At 54.8% G+C, this 15,615-nt stretch overlaps 2 protein-coding genes across 3 annotated transcripts; one reads left to right on the top strand and one right to left on the bottom strand.

The window, feature by feature from the left end:
• Positions 1-319: 319 nt before the first annotated feature.
• On the bottom strand, positions 320-6,478 carry UNC5CL (unc-5 family C-terminal like). The gene is made up of 8 exons (XM_028097467.1): positions 6,094-6,478; positions 5,307-5,607; positions 4,335-4,597; positions 3,563-3,664; positions 3,249-3,316; positions 2,301-2,401; positions 2,025-2,138; positions 320-542 (listed from the first exon to the last, which is right to left on the bottom strand). Exons 1-8 carry the CDS (start codon positions 6,476-6,478, stop codon positions 320-322), a joined length of 1,557 nt encoding a protein of 518 aa, XP_027953268.1.
• A 5,914-nt stretch (positions 6,479-12,392) lies between these two features.
• Positions 12,393-15,202, top strand: TSPO2 (translocator protein 2). 2 transcript variants are annotated; one of them, XM_028097715.2, is made up of 4 exons: positions 12,393-12,504; positions 13,727-13,835; positions 14,307-14,448; positions 14,695-15,202. In XM_028097715.2, exons 2-4 carry the CDS (start codon positions 13,747-13,749, stop codon positions 14,893-14,895), a joined length of 432 nt encoding a protein of 143 aa, XP_027953516.1. In that variant the 5' UTR covers positions 12,393-12,504; positions 13,727-13,746; the 3' UTR covers positions 14,896-15,202. The 2 variants fall into 2 exon arrangements, with proteins under 2 accessions (XP_027953516.1, XP_027953515.1); XM_028097714.2 differs by having other exon boundaries at positions 13,727-13,919.
• Positions 15,203-15,615: the final 413 nt, after the last annotated feature.

Here is a 15,615-nt window from a genome sequence, read left to right as displayed (position 1 = left end):
CCGGGAGGCGTGTCACGCCGGACCATCTTCTGGGCTCCTGCGCCCCCTGCCGGCCAGGACAGGACCTGTTTGCAGGACCCAGCGGGTCGCAGTTGTGATCCTGACCCCGGGGAGGCTGGCAATGGCACCCTGGCTTCACGGTGGCCGCAGGCACCGTCGAAGGGTTCTGATGAGGTCGATGGGCACGGCCAGGAGCACCTGCTGCATTCTTCGTGGGTGTCGGGGCCCCTGGTGCCCAGAGTGCTGCGGACCGCGTCCCGCCCCGCCCGCGCGGGGGGGGGGGGGGGGGGGGGGAGGGGGAGGTGCTGGGAGGCGGTGCTCAGAGCTTCTCGTCCAGCTCCAGGCCCTGGTTTTCCAGGGCGCCCCAGCGGACTGGCGCCGGGCTGCCACTGCGCGTCCCGCCCAGGTAGTTCTGGATGGCCGAGGCACAGTCCAGCCGCTCCATGACGGTCATGAGGTAGTGCAGCTCCTGCAGGCTGCCGTTCTGCTCCTCGAACAGCTCCAGGATGGCTGCAGCGGGGCTGCGCTGGCAGGACAGGAACCTGGGCGGGATGAGGGCTAGTGGGCTCGCGGTGGCCGGATCCACCCCCTCCCCCAGCGCGGGCCCTCATCCTGCTCTTACCTGCCTTCCAGGGGCCTGCGGTGGTGGGAAGGCCCGGGACCTTGAGACCTGAGATTGTCCTGGCTCAAAGGCTACTTCTCTCTAGACCCCGGTTTCCTCCTCCTTCACCGAGGGCTTGGACAACAGGGCCTCTAAGGTTGCTTCCAGCTGGGATGGTCTGTAATTGCTCTCCTTGTCCCCCACCCCAAAAACACTCTCCCCTCCTTCTCCCTCTCCCCCAGGCCACCACACCCTGCCCGCCAGTCAGGAAAGAGTTTTGCTAAACCATGGCTTCACCAGGACCCTCCCCTGCTCAAAAAACCTTCCAGAGCCTCTTTCCAGCACTTGCCAAGCCCATACTCCAGACACCACCTCCCCCCAGCTCACCCACAACTTGGTACTTGGTGTTGCCATTTTTTCCTGATCTCTTCTCCCAATCCCATCCTGAACCTTCCTGCTGTGAGCCTATCCCTTTCCCACGATGCACACACCACACCCACAACCAGCTGTGCTACTCCCTCCCAACAGAGTCCCGGCTCCCCCCCTTCCCTATCACCTCCTCCCTAAAGCCCTTTCTAATTCCCACCTCCTAGGTGGAGACCATCTGCACCCTCCAGTTCAGACTTCTGGTCAGAGCTACCCCCACGTCTTCGTTATTCTTGCTTTAGCTGTTTTGTGTCTCTGTTTTCAACTTGCTGGGCAGCATTGGATATATACAATAAGGCACAAGAAGCACTGCCTTTATTGTGTTAGGCTCTCTGGACCCCTTCCCACAGTGTGAGTTCCCGGATGCTGGAACAAGGTCTCATTTACCTTGTATTCCAATGCTTAGCATAGTTTTCCAGGACATAGTGGGTACTTGATAAATGTTTAATAAATAGGTGATTTTTAAAGCCACTCTGCTTTCAGCTGGGTCCAGCTCTACTCCCATCTCTTGGGTGAAGTCCTTCCTGACCACTGCACTCACAGTCTGGGTTCCGGAGCCCAGCTCAGAATTGTTCTCCAACTGATTGCTGTTGACAGAGACCATGGTTACATTGCCTGCATTATTACTACCACTGATTGAATTAACATACGCCAGGCACTCAACTACATGCTTTATACACATTATCTTATAGTCTGCCTTCTACCCCTCAGGGCACGGCATGTCAAGCACTCAGTACGTACCCAATGACTTACAAGTTAATTGATTCATTTTTAAATATTTATTGAGCACCTACTCATGAGCCAGGCATCATTCTAGGTACTGAGAATACGGTAATAAATAAAAAGAGCTGCTCTATTATGGGGAACAGGGTGGGGACTAGCCATTCTCTAACTTTTAAGTTGCTTCCTTGTCTGTGCTGCAGTCCTCAAGGTGTCCCAGGAGCCCCCCTACCCCAGTCTACCCCCCTCTCCTATCCGCAGACCTCGCCCCTCTTACCGGATTTTCATGCCACAGAGCCCCAGGTGGGAGGCCAGCCGACGCCAGTCATTGCCTGTGATGCTGTTTGGTTCCAACAACATCTGCAGTTGCTCAAAGAGCTCTGGAGGCAGCCTGGGGTGGGGGAGGTGGGGTTCTCAGAGGGGAGGATCAGAGAAACCCAGTCCGTTCCACACACACCCCGAATGGTGTACACGGCCTGCGGGAGCCAGGGATGGCAGGGGGAGAAGCCCAAACGTCCCACTACCGGCAGCAGCCCAAGCAACCCCACCTCACCTGTTGCATGGGGGTGGCTCAGAGACAGGGGGTGGTGCTGCCCAGGATTCCTCCTCTGATGCCTGGAATCTGAGGATTTCCATGTACTTGGTCTCCAAGCCCTGAGCCAGCAGAGGGTAGGGAACACACTTAGGGATCATGAGATATCCCCTGAGCAAGAAACTGGGGAAGCCGCCTCCATTCTTCATATCCTTCAGCCTGTCACCCAGAGCTACTCTACCAGGAGATACAGCCCGCTCCGCCTAGCAGCCCCTCCCCTCTGCTCCCCTGACCCCAGAACATCCAGCTTGAAGTTTGCCTCCTGAGCTCTTTGGGAGCTGTGACATGAAGCCCAAAGAGGGTGCAGCCTAAGACACCAGGAGAAGTCTGGGTGAGGTCACAGGGCAGGGGAAACATAGGAACACTGAACTCAGGCATGTGTGTCTCCTTCCCTCCATCCCTTGGTCCCTCCTTGCAGGTGACAACCTGAGAGGTACTGGCCTACTCTCCACTAAGGCACCACCATGGCTCCCCAAAGACTCTCAATCCTGATGTCTTCAACTCTTCCGCCTTGGGAGAGTGGGATATTTAACTCCCATCCCACCTACTCAAGCCCCCTCCTTGGCCACTCTCCACACTGAAGAGACACACATCATCTCTCAGATGCAGGCAGTCAGCCTCGAAAGAAACCACTTTTCTCTGACATCCAAGTTCCTCTGGGCTAAGAGGAAGGCTTAAACTAGGGTTTGGTTCTTTTACCCTCCTACTGGATTCATCCATGAATAGACAAGAGTGAGTCAGGGATGAAGGGTAACTTGGAGGCCAGGTGGTCTCAGCCCCTGGAAGAATGCCATCCACCTGTTTGATTATGTAATTGGGGCTAGACTTACTGGGCACCAGACCCCTGGCCCACTTTGCCCAGGGCTCCCCCAAGCCTTGCCCTTCCTTTGCCCCTCAGCTCCAACTCACATCCTGGAAGGTGTGCATGGTGACGATGATCTCACTGGTAAGTGCAGAGCAGTCCTCGTTCTCATTGGCTACAAAGGGGAGAGGACGTAGCAGGTAAGTGAGGGCAAGGCCTGGCAAAAGGGAGCAGGAGAAGTGAAGGGGACCCCAAAGGCAGGCCTTTTGAAATGTGAAGACACTGGGCAGGATGCTCCATCTTTCTCTCTACAAAGATCAATTGTGGCTCCTCGCCTTTTAGAGGAATGAGGAGGCAGGTGAGGAGTGGTTGGGGTTGGGAAGGAGACAGGGGAGGAGGTGGACCAGATCCCCTGAACTACCTGCTTTTCTCCGGAAGCAGAAGGAGCGGAAGGGGCACTTCCCATGCCAGATGTGGAGATGGGGAACCAGCTGGCAACTGCTCTCATCCACATTCTCCCAACCTGGGGAGGAGGCAGAGCGGAAGGCTTCAGAAAGGGGAGTCTTCCACAAGTATTTGAGGAGGCCGACTCTGTGGCAGGTGTCATGCCGGGTGCTGTGGGGAGGGATGAGGCAGGAGTGAAAGCAGGAGGGTGTCTCAAGTGGATGGGAGTCCTCAGAGCCTGGACAGGGACCCTGTGAGCAGGTCTCCTAGCCCCACACACCTCCAACACACACAGCACACAGGCCTCCCACCTCCCATCCACGACCCCCGAAGCAGCCACGCATCTGGGCCCTGTCCATGAACCACACAGATATCCTCAACCCTGTGAGCAAGGGCAGTGGCCCATGCCACAAAGGAAGGGGGACAGAGACAACTGGGACTCCTCCTCAGACACCAGCCCCAGCCAGGTGGGACAACAAAAGCCTCCCCTCCCCTCGCCCCACCCTGCATCATCCTGTCCTACCACAGAGGGGCCAGGGCCGAATGGACCACAGAGGGAGGAAGAGGGCAGAGCCTGGGGCTCCCGCGGGCAGCAGCAGAAGCCAGAGGTCCCCTTGAAGCCGTTGCCTGCCCAGGAGTCTCCCAGAAAAACTCGAGGTTCCCAGATTTCTACCCAGGGGAAGGCCCAGACCCCCTCCCTCTAGTGGGGCTCCCTGCCGCCCTGTCTCCCAGGCTCCAGCCTCCCTCACCCTCAGAGATGTACTTGAGCTTCAGGCACTGGTCCCCTCGGGCCCCCGTGAAGTCGAAGAGCTGGCAGGGCCCGCGCAGGCGCCCACCGTGGGGCTGCTCATTGGCCATGGCCCACTGCAGGGCACAGGGAGTGTTGTTGAGAAAGTAGATGCGCAGCTGCAGGTGGGACTGCGCCGGTGCCAAGGGTGAGCAGAACACAGCCAGCTGCAGCCATTTGCGGGCGTCCCGGCCTGCTGGCGCCTCCAGCACGCAGGTGTAGAGGCTGCAGAGAAAGACGGGGACAGGGACTGGCTCAGGGGAGGCTGGGACCCCAGTGCACCTGCCTCCTGGCTCCCACGGCCCTAGGAGCCGAGGAGAGCAGCAGAGAGCAGGTATAGAGGAGAACCGGGCGGGAGTTGGGCAGGTAGGGGGACGAAATGTGAGTCAGGTTGCGGTGACCATCACCGAGTGGGGAGAAGAGCCAGAAGGCCCCCTCCAGCATGGGAAGGCAGGAAGGTGGGCTCAGGGCCACTGTGCTACAGCAGGGTCCCACACACGGTTGGCCCTGTTGTGCTCAGTGGGAAGGAGAGGCCGAAGGGCCCAAGATCCCAGAAAGACAGAGCTAAGGACAGACATGAGATGGGAGGGGCTCTTCGAGAACTGGAGGGAACAGGCTACCCTGGACAATTCAGGGACACTCCTGAACAGGGGCACAGGGTAGAGACAGGTGGGGATGGGACAGACCCTTCTAGACGGAGGGCTGGGGCGGTAGGTGTAGACAGGCAGAGAGACTGCCGCAGGGTGCATATTCCCTGGACAGGGTTGGAGTGGGAAAAGCTGCCCTACACACTAGGACAGAGGGACCAGGAAGGGCCACGGAGGGAGAAGGGATTTGTAGGCCATCTGGGACAGATAAGGGGCAGTGGCATACAGAAAGGTGAGGATGAGGCAGACCAAGACAACAGGCAGGAAGACCAGGCCGATGGGCCTACCTGAAGTGGGAGACCTGGATGCGACACTCGTCCCGGGAGGTGTGGGCCCCAGGCCGCCCCAGGGGCCTCCAGGCCTTGGCATCGAGCAGGGTTGTGTTGCTGCTGTAGGTACGGGCATGGCTGGGCTCCTGGGCACAGTGCTTGAATGTGAGGGTGCAGGGCTTCAGGAAGGAGGCCCCATGGGGGCCACAGGCCACCACGGGGCTCACCAGCCCCTGGACTCGGGACAGTGATGGGGCATCCAACAAGTCCCACACCAGGATCAGTGACACCCGCTCCTGGCGGCCCACAGCCACAGCTCCTGGGGAGAATAAGAGTTGAGACGGGCCTGGCAGGCAGGATCACCCCCAGCCCAGAAGGGGCCAGGCCACAGTGGGAGGGGAGGTGGGACAGGAGCCCAGGAGAGAGGGGGCCTAGGAGAGAAAGACTGTGAGCTGGCTTGTGGCGTAATCCTGAGCAGGTCACCCCGTTCGTTCCGGGGCCACCACACTAGCCCATACGGGACTAGTGGTAATTTGCAAGAGGTGTTCTTGCTCCAGACATTTTCCTTTATTGAGAACTGTCATAACACACTGTGCATTACCACCAGGCACTTTACTTCCACCTGTCAGGGAGTTGTCATAAAAATATGCAATCTATCCATCTTTGGAGTCAATAAAGTCATACTAAAATACAAACAATTTTCAAAATTATGGAGATGTCTATGAATGATGCTCCCTTAGGCGTGACACCCTTGTACAACATGCAATGAAGAACTATAGGTTGAGAAGGGAGAAGGTGCTGTTACCTGGTGGGATGAGCAGAGAGATGCCCATATCCTGGAGCATCAGGCAGCCACCACGGTGATCCACCTCTCGAGCTGAAAACACCAACAGCTTGTGCATCAGCTGACGGATGATGGTCTGGCCTTGAGTGGGTGTGTGCAGTTCCTGGTAGAAGGCGGCCATCTCCGGCAGTGTGGCCGGCGGGCACTGCCTTGAGGACTCATTTTCTGGTAGGGGAGTGGGATGGCCCACTGGCTCCTCTTGGCTATCCAGCTTCCAGCAGGCCCGCAGCAGCCAGTGAGGACAGTGCCATCGAAGGCACTGGACCAGAAAGAGGGCACTCGCCACAGGGACCCCCACCAGTAGTAGCAACTGGGCGGGTTGGAAGGAACTCTCATGGGAGCACATCCGCCTGGTCACTCGATGCTGCCAGTTCCCCTCACCCCTGGGCCAGCCAAGGCCAAGGACCTGGAGGAGGAAAGAGGCAGGGCCAGGTAAGCCTTTTCAATGTCATGGAGGCCGAGACTTAGTTTCCAACTGGCTGCAGTGAGAGAGCAAATTGTCTTCATTCCAGGGCATCCCCAATTAATACCTTTAACGAAACTTCACCTATTTTTGTGTTACTCAAGAACCTATCATGGCTCCCCATGGCCTAGTACATCACATTAAACTCCCCTGAGGCAGAAAGAGCTTGGGTTTGGAGTTAGAGGATGTAAATTCAAGTGCAACCTTGGCCACTGGCTGAGCGAGTTTGTCATATTGCTTACTGTCCCTCAGTTTCTGCATCTGTCGAAATGACCCTCTTGATCCTCACAGAGAAATCTTTTAGTGGAAAAGCAAGTTACAGAGAACTAGACATCCTCCAATCTCATTAATGCAAGTAACAGAACTATATACAAGTAGAGATACATATTTATAGGTGTATATTTGTCAATCACAGAGAAAGGTCTGGAGCAGTGCTATGCAGTAAAAATATAATGTAAGCTTGGGTGCCCGGGTGGCTCAGTCAGTTAAGCATCCAGCTTGTGATTTCGGCTCAGGTCATGATCTCATGGGTTATGAGATCGAGCCCCAAGTTGAGCTCCGTGCTCAGTGGGGAGTCTGCTTGGGATTCTCTGCCTCTCCCTCTGCTCCTTCCCCCATCACTCTTTCTCTAAAATAACTAAATAAAATCTTTACATATATATGTGTGTGTGTGTATAATATATAAGTATATATATTTCATATATATGTAAATATATATTTATTATATGTAATATAATATATATAATGTAAGCCACAAATGTAATTTTAAACTTTCTAGTGGCCACAATAAAAAGGTCAAAAGAAACAGGAGGAATTAATTTTAATAATATATTTTATGTATCTAACCCAATATACTCAAAATATCACTTTGAGAGGAAATCAATATGAAATTACTGAAATATTTTACATTCTGTTTTCATACTAAGTCTTTGAAATCCGTGTGTATTTTACACTCACAGCACATGGCAGTTGGGACCTGCTCTGTTTCAAGTGCTCAGCAGCCGCCCCTGCTAGTGATTTCTGTCTGGGGCAATGCAGGTCTGAGAGGACACACCCCAGACTATTCCCACCAGTCACAACTGAAACAGACAGGAAATTGAGAGGGTGGAAGGTGTGAACTAGGACTTTCAGTTTTCTTAAACGTTTTTTTCTGTATTTGAATTTTTTCACCCCAGGCGTGTATTTTATATTAACTTCGTAATTCTTTTGAAAAGCTATCAAAAGTTAAATAATAATTACCACTCACAGTGATTGTGAGGATGGCATGAGATCATGGGAAAAGCATTTGCCGATGATAAAGCACTGCCCAAATATGTTTCTTTATGCCCCACCTACGGCCAGAAATGTCAGAAGGTAGCTCCCAGGGACATGTGAAATAGAAGGAGAGTACACTAAGTTAAACGTGGAAGCGAAAAGAGAAAGAAAACCAAAGATGGGAGCCTCCAGTGAGGCTGGAAGGAGGCAGGGCAAAGGCGGTGGGCGCCAGCTGCCTGCTCACCTGGTTACCAGTGGGGGCCTCAGATTGGAACCTGGCCCTTCCAGCAGCTTCCCCATACAGTTGCCAGACCTTCCTGAGGCCCTCCAGAGTCTACCGCCCTCATCCTCCCTTAATTTCCAACACCCTACACTCCTGCCAGGCTAGGGGCCTCACGCCCGGCTAATTCCAGCCTCTGGCCTTTGCTCTATCTGTTCTCCCCATCTGCCTCACCTACCCACCTGGACCCTCTCCTGACCCTGCTCGACAGCGCCTCCCCGTGGCTCACCGGCCCTTGACACTCCCACCCCTCCGAAGTTTCTCGCCTCTGCCGCTGCCATCCCACCTTATGGAACAACCCTTGACTCTACGCTGTCACACATGATTTTCCCACTCAAATGAACATTTTCTGAGCACCAGCTGTGTACCTCTCACCGTGGGAAATTCAATCTTGACAAAGATGATGTCTTAGGTAGCTCTCAGGAAGCTTCTGAGGAAATGTGATTCCTTCGCTCTGTAGCTGAGTTCTGGGTGGCATAATATCCTCTTTCATAACCCTGGGGATCCCCGTGGTGGATCCACGAGGCTCTGCACTAGAGAGGCTTCTGACATCCGTTCCTCCCCCATCCCTTGGCTCACACCCCGACCCGGAGCTGAGGCCTCACCTCAAGCCTCCAGCTCCTTCCATGCCCACCTTCTTCCTTCCTTCCTCAGGGCCCACGAAACCCAAGCCCCTTTCCTTAGGTCCTCCCAGACAGGGGCAGAAACTCCTCTGTACCCTCAGGATTAAGGACTGGGGTGGGATCTATTTCCCCCCCCGTCCCCACTGAAAACATAGACAGGAAGGAAGGTTTGGCTTTACTCCCTTTGCCTTAAAATGCAAACCTTGCAGACAGGGCAGCAGCGTGCTTCAGCCAAGCCCCTTGCAGGGCACACAAGTGAAGTGGGTGAGTTGGCAAGGCCCCACATCTGGTGGGAAAGGGGGCTGGAGCAGCCAGCCTCCCTTGGTGCAGCCATTCCAAAAGGTCCTTCCACATGAAAGATAATTGGAATTATAACTGCAATTATACTGGTTATCATTTCTGGAGTTCTACTCTATGCCCACTGTGTCAGAGCACTCTGTGTGGCCCATCTCATTTGATCCTCACAGTAGCCTTGTGAGCTAGGTGTTATTTTTATCTCCATTTCCCAGATGAGGAAGCCAAGTTTTCTCCCCACCGTGGAGACGTATGGGAGGATATTAAGCAACAATTGAAGGCAGAGAGAAGGATGAACGGGGATGACGACCGTGTTCCAGAAACACTACCTTTCTCTCCCTGCCCCGCTTCCCCCACCCCAGGTCTCTCTTCCTTTCCACTTCTAGAGGAAGTGAAGTTGGAAGAGAAAGAAACAAAATTAAAGTAAAAATCAATGGAAAGACCTGAAAGGCACATCCTTGGTTCCATGGTGCAGGACGCCCCTCACCCCCCGCCCACAAAGGCACCGGTGGCTAGCTAACATGAAAGAAAGGAGGGACTCCGCTCTGTTTCTGTAGCAACAACCTTCCTGGGGCCTCCAAAGACCAGAGTCCAAATCCCCTCCACCCCACTGGGTGGCGCAGCCGAGTCTCCCTGCCCAGGCTCCCAACCTGGAACAGTTGGCATACTGCTCCCCAAGGCCCCAAGGGGCCTTTCATGAGCAGCCCATTCATTAACTCTCTCCAGCTTCGCCCCTTTCTCCCAGGCTGACAGCTCTCCGAGCTGCTTGGCCCTCACTCCATCCTCCCCTTAACCCTAGGAGAAGGAAGGGTCCTGAATCTACAGTAGGGCAACCAGATAAATGTAGCCAAGACCTTCCCAGATCCATGCCTGCCTCCTTACTACCCATGGCTCCAGTCTGCCTTGCCCCAACTCCAGATTACCCCAGGTAGCAGGTCCCCCAAGACAACGGACCTTTAGAACGCTATCACCTGTCCCTCGGGAGTTGCCTCCTCCAGCACAGAGATCTGGATTCCTGCTGCAAAGCTCTGCTCATGTCCTTTGAGGCAACTCTCAACCCTTCTGCCACAAAACTGGTTCTTACCAAGCCTACTCAAGCCCTGCTAGCTCATTACTGAAACACATAAAAAGTACCGGGATGGATGAGCTCAAACCTGCAATGGGCAGCGTTCATCAGCATAGTCTACATTTCCATAGTGCATACAACTGTCTCCCAGGTCCTCACACCCACTGGGCACTTGCCCTCTGCCATCTCCTCCTCCAGCAGAGGCTCTCCACACTCTGGTTAAGCTGGCCTGGCTCCTCCCCTGAGCCCCAGGTGGCTCCATTGCAATGCCCACCCTACCCCCAGCTGCCCCAGGGGGTGCTCACCTTACCAAGTAGGTGCTCCCAGAGATTGCCGGCTTGTCCAGGAACAGCAGTTCCTTCTCTGAGAAACAGAGAGGTCAGCCAGACCCGGTCGCCAGGCCAGCAGACAAGTGGAGGTGGGCGGGGAATCTGGGCAGGAGTGGCCCAGAGCTTCCCGGCAATGACCTGCCTCCCAGCGCCCTCAGAAGGGGTGGGGGAGTCTGTCCTGTCTATTGGCAAAGTTCAGCCAAGGCTGGGGAGTAGCTGAGGATCGCAGAAGTCAGTGGACTCACCAGTTTGGGTCTGGAAGGGAGGGGACAGAGAAAGAGAAAACCTGGGTACAGGTGAACCCCTCCCTACAATGCCTTCTGCTGGTGAGTGGCTGCCCCAGCCAGAGGCGAGGGAAAGGGCAGAAGGTAAGAGGGGGGAGCCCTACCAGGAGCTTCTCAAAGGACAGCGTGCACACAAACCCCACAAGGGATAGGGTGAAAACAGGGGTTCTGATCCCACAGGTCTGAGCTGGGGCCTGAGATTCTGCATCTCTAAGAAGCTCCCAGCTGACGCCAAGGCAGCTGGTCCAGGAGCTCAGACAATGCCTAGTTGCACCGTTTCCCGCACAGAGATGAGAGGAGGCGCCGGGAGGGTTAACGACTCACAAGGTGCTGGCAGCATCGGGGTGTTCCCCTATCTGCTCCCTGCCCACACTCAGAGTTGGCAGGAACCCTGCACTTGGGGGAGAGCAGACTTTGGGCTGTTTGCCAGCCCAAGTCCTTTCATAGAAATTCTGCCTCGGAAAGATAGTGCCAGTGGAATGAAAGATCCCTGCAAAGATGGATTTTTTTTTTCAGCTGTTTGCTGTCGTACTCTTAGCTCCTGGTACAGCCTGGCCCATAGCAGGTATCGAATAAAGACTGTTGTTGAATGAATGCGTAAGCCCACTCAGAGAAAAGAGGATGTGTTTTGGCCCCAGACTACGGACACTGAACACAGGCGACTCCTCTATTGGCTGTGTACTCTCGGGCGAGTTACTCGACCCCTCTGAGCCTCCCTTCCCTTGTCTGACGAATGCAGACAATGCGATCCACCACGTGAGGGATAAGCATGGTCGGTATTGAGCTAACAATCATGAAATGCTTGCCGCAAAATAGATGCCCAGTGAGTGGTAACCACTGTCACGGTGGGCACCGTGGGCTGGCCTCCTGCAGGCAAGGAGCACGGGGAACTCCCCAGCCCCCCAGGTATCATCTCATAGAAAATAAGTAACTGCCACTGCTTTCACCTCAGTTAATGATTGCCCAGCCTCTTGTCACTGACTGCAATGCCCCCCCCACCCCCCTCTGCCTTCCCCAGGGTAGAAGCCAGAGGATGGGATAAACACCTCCCAGGGGTGCCTGGTCCCCAAAGTGGAGAGATGGGGCAAAGGAACGATGGAGAACTGCCAACCTGGGAAAGGGACCTCATGAGTAAAGGACGAGCAAGGAGGAGGTGCTCAGAACTTTTTAGGGACGAAAAGGGCGGGTGTTAGTCTTTGCTGGACAAGGCTCTGTCTGAGTCACACAGGAGGCTGCTTTCTCCTCTGAGTCAGGAAGTTAGAGGGGTTTGTGAAAATCTGTCAAGCTCGAGTTCCAAGCGGGGAAGGAGCATGCCAACTAGACTATAACCAGAGGCTGTGTCCATGTAGCATGAACTCATTCCCAAGCTGCTGGTGCTTGCCTCACTTGGGGATAATCTCAGTTACAGAAAGGTCCTGAGGAAATCTGAGGGTTCCCCCCCCCCACCCCGTGGACATAAAGCAAGTTCACGGGATGTGGAGACCACAGGCTTCGGTAGGCTTGCAGGCTGGGGCTGAGCTGGTCCAGGGGATCAGGCTCTTACAGAGCCGAAGCCTCAGCCGTTTCATCAAGGGGCCTCCTCCAGAGGCTAGGTATGGCAGAACAGGGGGACCTCTCCTAAAAGGGCTATGTAGACATGCCAGCGCCACCACCCGTGTCATTGGAGAAAGACAGGCCAGATGGGAGCCTCACTCCGCCCTTCTCCCGTCCCCCACCCTCCTCTGCTTTGCACACAGCGGGTATCATCGGGCACTCGGCCTGGGAGGTGTGCTGCCTGAGGTAAGGGGAACTCCAGTCTGGGAATAAGGAGGCAGCAGCAGGAGGGTGGAGAACAGGAGAAAAGAGGAGGGGGGGTGCGGGAGGGGCTCCAACACTGGGCATAAAAACAGAAAGAGAGAGACAAGAAGGCGGTGATGAACAGATGGACAGTGAGGAGCAGAGAAATAGAGAGATGCACAGGCAAGCAGACCAGTCAGCCCTGTCCCCAGAACCTCCAGGACATGGACAGGGGCTCTTGAAAGGAACGGATGGAGGAGGCAGTCACTCCAGGACACTGAGAATCACCGCATCCGTCTTCCTTGCCATCCTGGCAGTCATGGGGAGGAGGCTGAAACATCATGTGCAAATGAGAACGATAGGGGGTGGGGGGCCTTGGCTGGAGGAGGGTCTGTGCCTTGTTCCACATGCCGGTGACATCCAAGGCAACAAGCAAGTGAGTGTGGCAACTTTTTAATCAAAGACCAGGCAGTTGCTTCCTTGAGAAGTCAGTCCACAAGAAAGCTGAGCACTTGTGTTGGTGGCTCGGACTCCCTGGAAGTGGAGGTGTGGAGGAGGGACCTCCCTAGGCCCTGAGGAACAGGCGAGACCTAAGGCTTCAGAGAAAGGAGCCCAGTGTCACTCAGCTAAGTTCGAATTTGGGCAGCAGCTCAGGCTGGTTGGGCCTCTTGGGTCCGCCAGTCTGGTGTGTCGAGATAAGCCTGGGGGCAGATGGGCTGCCCCATTCTTGACTAGAGAAGACCCCCAGGGAATCTCTGGCTCCTGCCTTTCTGAACATGGTCCTTCTAGGTGGGTTAGATCAGCTTGGCTGAGTTCAGCATAAGGCAGTGTCCCTATCAAGGGCCTGCTATGTACCTGACCAAGTGAAACCCAGTATGGGAGGCAGAAAAGACAATCATACCTAGACCTGAACTCTAGGAGTCAGATACATGATGGGGGAAGGAGCCTTGCACTCAGAAGTAATTATCAGTACTGGACAGTATCTTCTGAGTGCCAAATGGGTGGTGGAGAAAATAAGTCCATGGAAGCCAGAGAAAGGGCAAGGCAGTGTGGGCTCACTGGATGGGAGCTGGCCCATGGTGGGGAGAATGGCATCTCTTACCAGACCTCCCATGAGGGACTCAGGCCAGGGAACTGTGTCAGGTAGGAGGTGGAGACAGTCAAGCAGGCCCAGGGAAAGGACTAAGAGGGAGGCCCACCATCATCGTGTTGTCTGCCTTCCTAGATTTTGCCTCTGTGAGGGGAATGCAGCCTCAAGGCGCCATCTTTTTGGCCCTTCCCCACCTGGGGCCCATCCTGCTCTGGCTGCTCACCCGTCATCGGATGTCTGGTTGGTACGACAACCCAAAGAAACCGCCCTGGTGCCCACCTCACAAAGTCTTGTTGGCAGGGTGGATCACCATCTACTTTGTCATGGGGTGAGCACCCATTTCTCATACCATGGCCCTGGTACCTGCTAGGGTGGGAACAAGGGCCCCCGTTCCTGAACTACTGCCGCATTCTGACCTCCGAAGGGATGGCACGCCATCTTGCCTCTTATGGTGGGTCCCCTCCGTGCCTGCCTAGGATTCCAGCCAGCTGTGTTCCTCCCCTTCTCCAAGTTTCCCCATTGCCTCCCCCACCTCACCGAGCTGGGCTCCTCCCACCACCTCCCCGCTGGCCCTCAAGTGATGCTTAGACACTCTTGCTCCCATTTCAGCCCACACGGCTTCCTTTAGGTAACCAAGAGTCCTTATGCCAGAGGACATCCTTCATTTGCCATGAAACACCCTCCCTCTGAGTGTTCTGCCACCATCTCTCCACAGCTATGCCTCCTACCTGGTGTGGAAGGACCTGGGAGGGGGCTTTGGGCGGCCCCTGGCCCTGCCTCTCGGCCTCTATGCTGTGCAGCTCGCCGTCAGCTGGGCTGTCCTGATTTTCTTTTTCGCAGCCCACACCCATGGTCTGGTAAGGCATGCAGTGGAAGCAGTGTAGGAGCAAGTGAGACCACTGCCCCCCCTCCCAGAGCAGATAACACAGTAGACCAATCGATTGCAGGCAGGTTAATGGGTGGGCAGACTTCTCTGAGCTCCAGTTGAGTGCCCAGACCTCAGCAACTTGGCTCACGGGGTCCAGGGTGCTGCAGGAAAGAAGAGGGTTCAGTTCTCAGGGCAGCCTGCCTCACTGCCCTGCCCCCCCCACCCATCCCCCCAGGCCCTGCTGCACCTGCTACTGCTTTACGGACTGGTGGTGAGCACAGCGCTGATCTGGCATCCCATCAACAAGTTGGCCGCCGTGCTCCTGCTGCCTTACCTGGCCTGGCTCACCGTGACCGCTTCCATCGCCTACCGCCTGTGGAGGGACAGCCTCTGTCCTAACCATCAGCCTCAGCCCATGGGGGAGAAGAGTGACTGAGGCACCAGGGACAGGAGAGGAGGGAGGATGGCCAGGGGAGGGGTAGAAGAGAACGCAGGCAGGGTTGTGGGGCTATTTGGGAGAGAGGGGAAGAGGGGGACGGGGGGCCAGGGATTGATGAATTCCTGAAGATGACTCGGCCCAATGTGGTCACTGTCCTGGTTCCCCTCGTGCCAATTTCCATTCGATTTCAGAAACAGAAAAGGGAGGGAGGGGAGCTTATTTTACCACTTAATATAAATTAATTAATCCTGTATTAATAAAGTAACTTAGTAATATCCATTAATAAAATCCTTTACTAACTTTGGGTACGATGTGAAGTGCCTATCTGGGAACACGAAGCCTGGGGCTGCCGAGCACGGGTTAGACGCGTCTGTGCACGTGTGGGAGTGCGTGTCCGTCAATGCGTGCAGGAGCGCGCACGGCCAGGGGAGGGTGGACGCGCCGTCCCCGCTCCACCTGCGCGCCCTCCGAATAGGGCCGGGGTATTTAGGACTTGGACTTTCAGTTACCTGGAACACAAAGTCTTTTTGAAAGGTTCTATAAAAGCAAAACGGAAAAGTAGATAGAGTAAGAAAAAGATACAGATTATATGTGTCAGGTTTATATATTATATTTTATTTTAGAATAGTTTAATGTTATTTCGTCGGATTTTAATTAATATATTAATAACAATAATATAATATGTATAATATAGATCATATTATATTACAGTTATTA

Source organism: Eumetopias jubatus, unplaced genomic scaffold, assembly GCF_037043125.1.
Source record: "Eumetopias jubatus isolate StellerSeaLion01/CBP00866 unplaced genomic scaffold, mEumJub1_p1.0 scaffold_6, whole genome shotgun sequence".
NCBI classification, from domain to species: domain Eukaryota; kingdom Metazoa; phylum Chordata; class Mammalia; order Carnivora; family Otariidae; genus Eumetopias; species Eumetopias jubatus.
Note: the sequence above shows the minus strand (reverse complement) of the source record. Positions and strands in the feature narration are given on the sequence as shown.